At 47.8% G+C, this 7,836-nt stretch overlaps 1 protein-coding gene across 1 annotated transcript in view; it reads right to left on the bottom strand.

Annotated features, from left to right (window-relative positions):
* Window positions 1-2,514: 2,514 nt before the first annotated feature.
* LOC137315822 (zinc finger protein 239-like) overlaps window positions 2,515-7,836 on the bottom strand; it is a 118,407-nt gene continuing 113,085 nt past the window's right edge. The window contains exon 3 of the mRNA XM_067980300.1: window positions 2,515-2,765. Coding sequence (XP_067836401.1) covers window positions 2,541-2,765 — 225 coding nt within the window. The 3' untranslated portion in view covers window positions 2,515-2,540. The remainder of the gene's footprint in view (window positions 2,766-7,836) is intronic.

The following is a 7,836-nucleotide window of genomic DNA, read 5'->3' as shown; positions in this document are numbered from 1 at the left end:
TTTTCCAAAATTCCCTAGGTTCTGGAAGGGTCCCATCAGATTGGAAAATAGCAAATACTCCTCTCTATTCAAGAAAGGAAGGACACAGAAAGCCGGAAACTACAGGCCAGTTAGATTAACATCTGTCATGGGGAAAATGCGAGAATCTATTATTAAGGAGGTTCTAGCAGGGCACTGAGAGAATCTCAATGCAATCAGGCAGAGTCAACACGGCTTTGTGAAAGGTAAATCGTGTTTGACTAATTTATTAGAGTTCTTTGAGGAAGTAACAAGCAACGTGGATAAAGGGGACCCTGTGGATGTGGTGTACTTGGATATCCAGAAGGCTTTTGACAAGGTGCCACATCAAAGGTGACTACACAAAATAAGAACTCATGGTGTAGGGGGTAACATATTTGCATGGATAAAGGATTGGTTAGCTAACAGGAAACAGAGAGTAGGCATAAATGGGTCATTTTCAGGTTGGCAAGCTGTAACAAGTGGAGTGCCACAGGGATCAGTGCTTGGGCCTCAACTATTTACAATCTATATCAATGACTTGGATGAAGGGACCAAATGTATTGTTGCTAAATTTGCTTATGAGACAAAGGTAGGAAGGAAAGTAAGTTGTGAAGAGGACATATGGAGTTTATATCGGGATATAGATAGGTTAAGTGAGTGAGCAAAAATTTGGCAGATGGAGTATAATGTGGAAAAAGGGGAACTTGTCCACTTTGGCAAGAGGAATAGAAAAGCAGTATATTATTTAAATGGAGGGAGATTGCAGAACTCTGAAATACAGAGGGATCTGGGTATCGTAATACATGAATCACAGAAATTTGGTATGCAGGTACAAGAAGTGATTAGGAAGGCAAATGGAATGTTGTCATTTACTACAAGGGGAATGGAATATAAAAGTGGAAATGTTTTACTACAGTTGTTCAGGGCATTGGTGAGACCACATCTAGAATACTGTGTGCAGTTTTGGTCTCCTTATTTAAGAAAGGACATAATTGCTTTGGAGGCGGTTCAGAGAAGGTTCACTCGACTGATTCCTGGGATGAGGGGGTTATCTGATGAGGAAAGGTTGGACAAGTTGGGCCTTTATACTTTGGAGATTAGAAGGATGAGAGGTGATCTTATTGAAACATATAAGATCCTGAGGGGACTAGAAGGGATAGATGCTGAAAGGATGTTTCCCCTTGTGGGAGAGACTAGAACTAGGGGCCACAGTTTAAAAATAAGGGGTCTCCCATTTAAGATGGAGATGAGGAGAATTTATTTCCCTGCAGGTCGTGAGTCTGTGGAACTCCCTTCCGCAGAGAGCGGGGGAGGCAGGGTCATTGAATATTTTAAAGGCTGTGTTAGATAGATTCCTGATTATGAAGGGAGTCAAATGTTACAGAAGGTAGACGGGAAAGTAGGGTTGATGTCACAATCAGATCAGCCATGATCTTATCAAATGACAGAGGAGGCTCGAGGGGCCGAATGGCCTATTCCTGCTCTTAATTCGTATGTGCACACGAGTGAGGAATATGCCGCGCCATGAGGTTACAGATTGTGTTGGATTACAATTCTGCTGCTGCTGATGGCTCACAGCGCCTCATGGATGCCCAGTTTTGAGCTGCTCGATCTGTTCTGAATCTATCCCATTTAGCACGATGGCAGTGCCACACAACACGTTGGATGGTGTCCTCAGTGTGAAGACGGGACTTGGTCTCCACAAGGACTGTGCGGTGGTCACTCCTACCAATACCGTCATGGACAGATGCTTGCCTTGTTTGCCCTCCCCAATTGCATTACCTCACACTTCTCTGGATTGAATTCCATTTGCCACTTTTCTGCCCACCTGACCAGCCCATTGATATCTTCCTGCAGTCTACAGCTTTCCTCCTCACTCCCAACCACACGGCCAATTTATGTATCGTCTGCAAACTTCTTGATCAAGTCCTCCACATTCAAGTGCAAATCATTAATATATACCACAAAAAGCAAGGGACCTGGTACTGAGCCTTGAGGAACCCCACTGGAAACAGCCTTCCAGTTGCAAAAAGATCCGTCAACCATCACCCTTTGCTTCCTGCCACTGAGCCAATTTTGGATCCGACTGGCCACTTTCCCTTTGATCCCAAGGGATTTTACTTTTTTGACCAGTCTGCCATGTGGGACCTTGTCAGAAGACTTGCTAAAATCCATGGATACGACATCAAACGCGTTGCCCTCATCGACCCTCCTCGTTACCTCCTCAAAAGAGTCAATCAAATTAGTCAGACACGACATTCCCTTAACAAATCCATGCTGACTGTCCTTGATTAATCCGTGACTTTCTAAATGACAATTAATATTGTCCCTCAGAATTGTTTGCAATCATTTTCCCACCACCGAGGTGAGGCTGACTGGCCTGTAATTACTCAGTCTATCCCTTTCTCCCTTTTTAAACAATGGTACACTGTATTTAAAAGAAAGCTGATTTATTTGAGACTGATACAGAACATTAAACTCCAGCCCAGTTATAGGGGTTATCATCAGAAACCAATCCCAACTGTCAGAATGAACATTGTTCAATCCTGGATGTGATGAACAGCAGAATCCAACCCCTGTGGTAACATGTGAACTCGCTGGTGTGACTGCATGTTGGATGACTGAGTGAATCCCTTCCCACACACAGAGCAGGTGAACGGCCTCTCCCCAGTGTGAACTCGCTGGTGAATCAGCAGGGCGGCTGGCTGAATGAATCCCTTCCCACACTCTGCGCAGGTGAACGGCCTCTCCCCAGTGTGAACTCGCTGGTGAATCAGCAGGTGGCATGACTGAGTGAATCCTCTGGCTGGGTTAAGTTCTGTAATGACTGGTTTCTCCTCCTGAAGAGATGAGGTCAGTAACGTTCTGAGAATTGATGATCTTCAGTGGTGGGGACATGGTCGAGGGGGAAGTAGCAGGAGTTGTCTCTCTTTAAGAAAAGGGTTAATCAGACTGGCAACAGAGCTTTGCAAACTGCCTTGAAGTGAACTGATGAAAAGCGCTGATGTAATATTGCTGATGATTTGTCTTTATATTTTTGTTATGTTGATTTTTAGCCTGCGTGTTAAATAGGTAAGTATGATTCTCTAACACCCCCTGACTCGTCTCCATTTCTCTTCGTTTATAGACGATCCCTGACGCATGATTTCTCCTTCATTTACGGAAGCTGCCTGCTCCAACATGATTTCTCCATCATTTAAAGACGCTCCCTGACCCATCATGATTGCTCCTTCGATACAAATGCTCCTTGACACATTGTTATTTTTCTTTCATTTACAGACGCTGCCTGATGCATCATGATTTCACCTTCAATTGCAGACACTCCCAGATCATCACCATTTCTCCTTTATTTACAGACACTCCCTGACCCCATCACTTTTTCTCCTTCATTTGCAGACGCTCCTTCATGGTCACCGTTTCTCATCGTTTACAGACGCTCCCTGACAGTCCTGCAGTTTGGCGCATGCGCGGGGCCCACGGGCCGCTTGCTGCGTTTCCGCTTGAACCGACGGGTCACTAACATTGGAAAGGGGGGATAATGGAGGGGGGGTAACGGAGGGGGGATAATGGAGGGGGGATAATGCCACCTGTTTTCTCTCGGGTCCTGGGCCCTACACTCGGTGTTTCTGGGCCCTGCGATCCCAGCCCTTTATTAACCCGCTCTCTCCAGCTCTTTCCCCTCCGCCTCTCCCTCAGTCGCCATCCGCCCGCAGCGCATGCTCAGCTCACACTGCCCGGGTGATTGACGGGAGCTCCCGACCAATAGGAAGATCGGGGGCGGGGCTGGAGGACCGAGCGGGTCCGGGTCCTCCAACCAATGGGAGTGAGTGAGGGGCGGGACTTGCGGCACCGAGTGGGCGGGTCTGAGCCCGGATCTCCCTCATTGGCTGAAACACTGCAACATTTTTGAACCTGATTGAAATCAAACTCCAGGAGAAAACTGGCCCTTTCTGTTGTGGCTTCAAACAAATGGATCAATTCAGGACAGAGAGGGGGGAGTAATGGGTGAATAACACAGTGTAGTTAATAAATAAAAATAAAAAGAACACAATGTCGTGAGTGCAAACAGGTGGGAAAACATTCATCAGGCTTTTTGAAGGGACAGTAACATGCATCAGGCTTTTTAAAAAGACGGTAACATTCATCAGGCTTTTTAAAGGGACAGTAACATGCATCAGGCTTTTTAAAAAGACGGTAACATGCATCAGGCTTTTTAAAGGGACAGTAACATGCATCAGGCTTTTTAAAAAGACGGTAACATTCATCAGGCTTTTTAAAGGGACAGTGACAGTCAACTGGCTTTTTAAAAGCACGGTAATGTTTCTCATGGCTTTTTAAAAGGGGCAGTAACGTTCATCCGGCTTTTTAAAGAGACAGTACGCTGAATACAAAACACATCTGTAAACCAGAATGAAAGAGACAGGATCATCCCCCTTATCCTTCTTTATTCCAATGATCTTCCCTCCATCATAAGGTCAGAAGTGGAGATGTTCGCTGATGATTGCACAGTGTTCAGTTCCATTCGCAACCCCTCAGATAAATGAAGCAATCCGAGCCCGCATGCAGCAAGACCTGGGCAATATCCAGGTTTGGGTTGATAAGGGGCAAGTCATATTCGCGCCAGACATGTGCCAGACAATGACAATCTCGAACAAGAGAGAGTCTAACCACCTCCCCTTCACATTCAACGGCATTACCATCGCCGAATCCCCCACCATCAACATCCTGGGGGAAACCATTGACCAGAAACTTAACTGGACCAGCCACATAAATACTAACAACCAGCCCGAACCACTAACCCCAATCCTCAATCCTGACCATCAGCCAGAATCACTAACCCCAATCCTCAATCCTGACCACAAGTTAGAGTGATGGAGCACGGAGTAGCAGCTATCGACGGAGTCTGGTTTCGACAGAGTCTATATTTGGGAATTTGGTGAGTGAGGGGATTCAGTGCAGTAAGGGGTGAGGTGCATTTGATTAGTCAGGGGAGAGGGGCGTACCGAGAGCGGAGAGGAGCGTACCGACAGCGGAGAGGAGCGGACCGAGGGTGGAGAGGAGCGGACAGAGAGCGAAGGGAGCAGACCGAGAGCAGAGAGGGGCGGACCGAGAGCAGAGAGGAGCGTGCCGAGCGCAGAGAGGAGCGTGCCGAGAGGGGAGAGGAGCGGACCGAGAGCGGACCGAGAGGGGAGAGGAGCGGACCGAGAGCGGAGTGGAGCGGACCGAGAACGGAGAGAAGCGGACCGAGAGCAGAGAGGAGCGGACCGAGAGCGGAGAGGAGCGGACCGAGAGCGGAGAGGAGCGGACCCAGAGCGGAGAGGAGCGGACCGAGAGCGGAGAGGAGCGGACCGAGAGCGGAGAGGAGCGGACCGAGAGCGGAGAGGAGCGGACCGAGAGCAGAGAGGAGCGGATCGAGAGCCGAGAGGAGCGGACCGAGAGCGGAGAGGAGCGGACCGTGAGAGGAGAGAAGCGGATCAAGTGCGGAGAGGAGCGGAGAGGAGCGGATCAAAAGCGGAGAGGGGCGGACCGAGATCGGAGAGGAGAGCGGAGCGGAGCGGACCAAGAGCGAGTCACAGCAACAACAAAACCAAACTGCAGTGTGATGTCCCAGGTAAGACAGTTCGGTGGTTGGTGGTGAGTATCTCTGATGTTTTCTTCTTTCGTCGGACTGTGGGCTCAGGAACTTACAGCATAAAACTGCATTTAAAAAAAATAAACTTAATTTAATAAATTAAACAAGGCCAGTACTTGGTTCAACCTAAAAATAACTTGATGGGCAGTGTAGTAATCAATTAAATAAATAAAATAGTTATGACAGGGCAGGAGATGTGTTGCAGCTGCAATATGTTGGAGCTACTGGACAGTTTTGTCCAGGGCGACTACATCTGCGGTAAGTATCTGCAGCTCGAGGATCTTCGGCTCCGAGTTGAGGAGCTGGAGTCTGAGATGCAGACATTGCGATGCATCAGGGAGGGAGAACGTTACCTGGACACTTTGATCCAGGAGGCAGTCACGCCCCTTAGTCTTAATACTGTAGAATTGGCACGTGGTCAGGGACAGGAGGGTGTGACTGCGAGTGAGCCGGGTACGGGGATCCAGGAGGTAGCATTGCAGGAGCCTCAGCCTCTGCTTGTCCAGTAGACACGAGGTTCTTGCAGGACGAGTGCAGGGACTGGAGGGAGGATGAGCAAACTGGCCACGGCACCGTGGTTCAGGGGACAATTCAAGTGAAGGAGTAAAATGGAATGTGGTTGTAGTAGACGACAGTATAGTTAGAGGGATAGACACTGTTCTCTGCAGCCAAGAGCGAGAGTCCCGAAGGCTGTGTTGCCTACCCGGTGCCAGGGTTAAGGACATCTCCTCAGTGCTGGAGAGAAACTTGGAGTGGGAGGGGGCGGATCCAGTTGTCGTGGTCCACGTCGGTACCAACGACATAGGTAGGACTAAGAAAGAGGTTCTGCTGAGGGAATTTGAGCAGCGAGGGACCAAATTAAAAAGCAGAACCATGGAGGTGATAATCTCCGGTTTATGACCTGAGCCACGAGCAAATTGGCACAGGGTAAATCAGATCAGAGAGATGAATGCGTGGCTCAATGATTGATGTGGGAGAACTCACTGGAACTCACTGTCTGAAAGGGTTGTGGAGGCAGGAACCCTCACAACATTCAAGAAGCATTTGGATGAGCACTTGAAATGACATAGCATACAAGGCTACGGAACAAATGCTGGAATATGGGATTAGAGTAGACAGGGCTGATGGCCGGCGCGGACACGATGGGCCGAAGGGCCTCTATCCGTGCTGTATAACTCTATGACTCTATGAATCTAAGTGGGTTTCGATTCATGGGGCACTGTCACCAGTACTGGGGAAAGAGGGAGCTGTTCCGTTGGGATGGTCTTCACCTGAACCATGCTGGGACCAGTGTTCTGGCAAACCGAATAATTAGGGCGGTTGAAGGGATTCGCAAAATTTTACATGTTCCCCCCACCCCGAAGATTTATTGGAGTTATTAAAGAAACCCTGGTGTGACTGTTTTAAAAAATCCAAGGTCTCTCAAAATGGCTGCAGTCAGACACATGGCCGAGAACCGGCAGATTTGAAATTGCATTCTCAACAACTCGGCAGGCTTCGTGTTTCAGACAGGTTTGTTTAAACAATGCAGCTGCATTCTAGCCCTGAGGCAAGCTATCAACATGGCCGGCCAACACATCAAAATTCGAGCAGGACGTGATTGCAGGACAAAAGGTGAACCATCAAGGTACATTCGGAACAATGGTAAAGCAGTTATGGAACTCAGAAATACAGGAATTGGCCATTAATGTAAATGGGCCAGAGATGGGGTCCTTTGTCTTACGTTTCGTGCTTAAATCAAACAATGAAGGAAGCTGATGAGGTATGAAAAAAAACCTGTTGCCAAGAGGGTATAACTGGGGCTGCCCAGTATCTCTCTCTTTCTCTTTCTCTTCGTCTCCTGGCTCGGGGTCCTGCTGTCTGCTAGCAACTAAGAAGGAAGGCCATTCAGTAAACCTCGCAATTACATGTCGACGGCAACAGCAGAGCATCAGAGGCCAGGCCTTTTCATCTGTTTTCACCAGTGAGCATTAATTTTCTGGCCTCCACAAGACAACCTAGCATAAGTATAAGGGTAGGGGTTAAAGGGGATATTGCTAAACTTGTGATTTTAGAATTTTCCCTCGATGTGTCCGTTTCTTCCAACCCGTTAAGCGTAAAACTGTATTACATCCATTGCAATTTCTTTTCATCTTCTGTATTATACTATTTACTTTGTAGTTTTAGTTTTCTTATTAATAAACATTGGTTTTCCTTGTACCAAT

The sequence above is a fragment of the Heptranchias perlo genome, unplaced genomic scaffold (assembly GCF_035084215.1).
Source record: "Heptranchias perlo isolate sHepPer1 unplaced genomic scaffold, sHepPer1.hap1 HAP1_SCAFFOLD_56, whole genome shotgun sequence".
NCBI lineage: Eukaryota > Metazoa > Chordata > Chondrichthyes > Hexanchiformes > Hexanchidae > Heptranchias > Heptranchias perlo.
The sequence above is the reverse complement of the archived record's forward strand: the minus strand, read 5'-3'. Positions and strand labels throughout refer to the sequence as shown.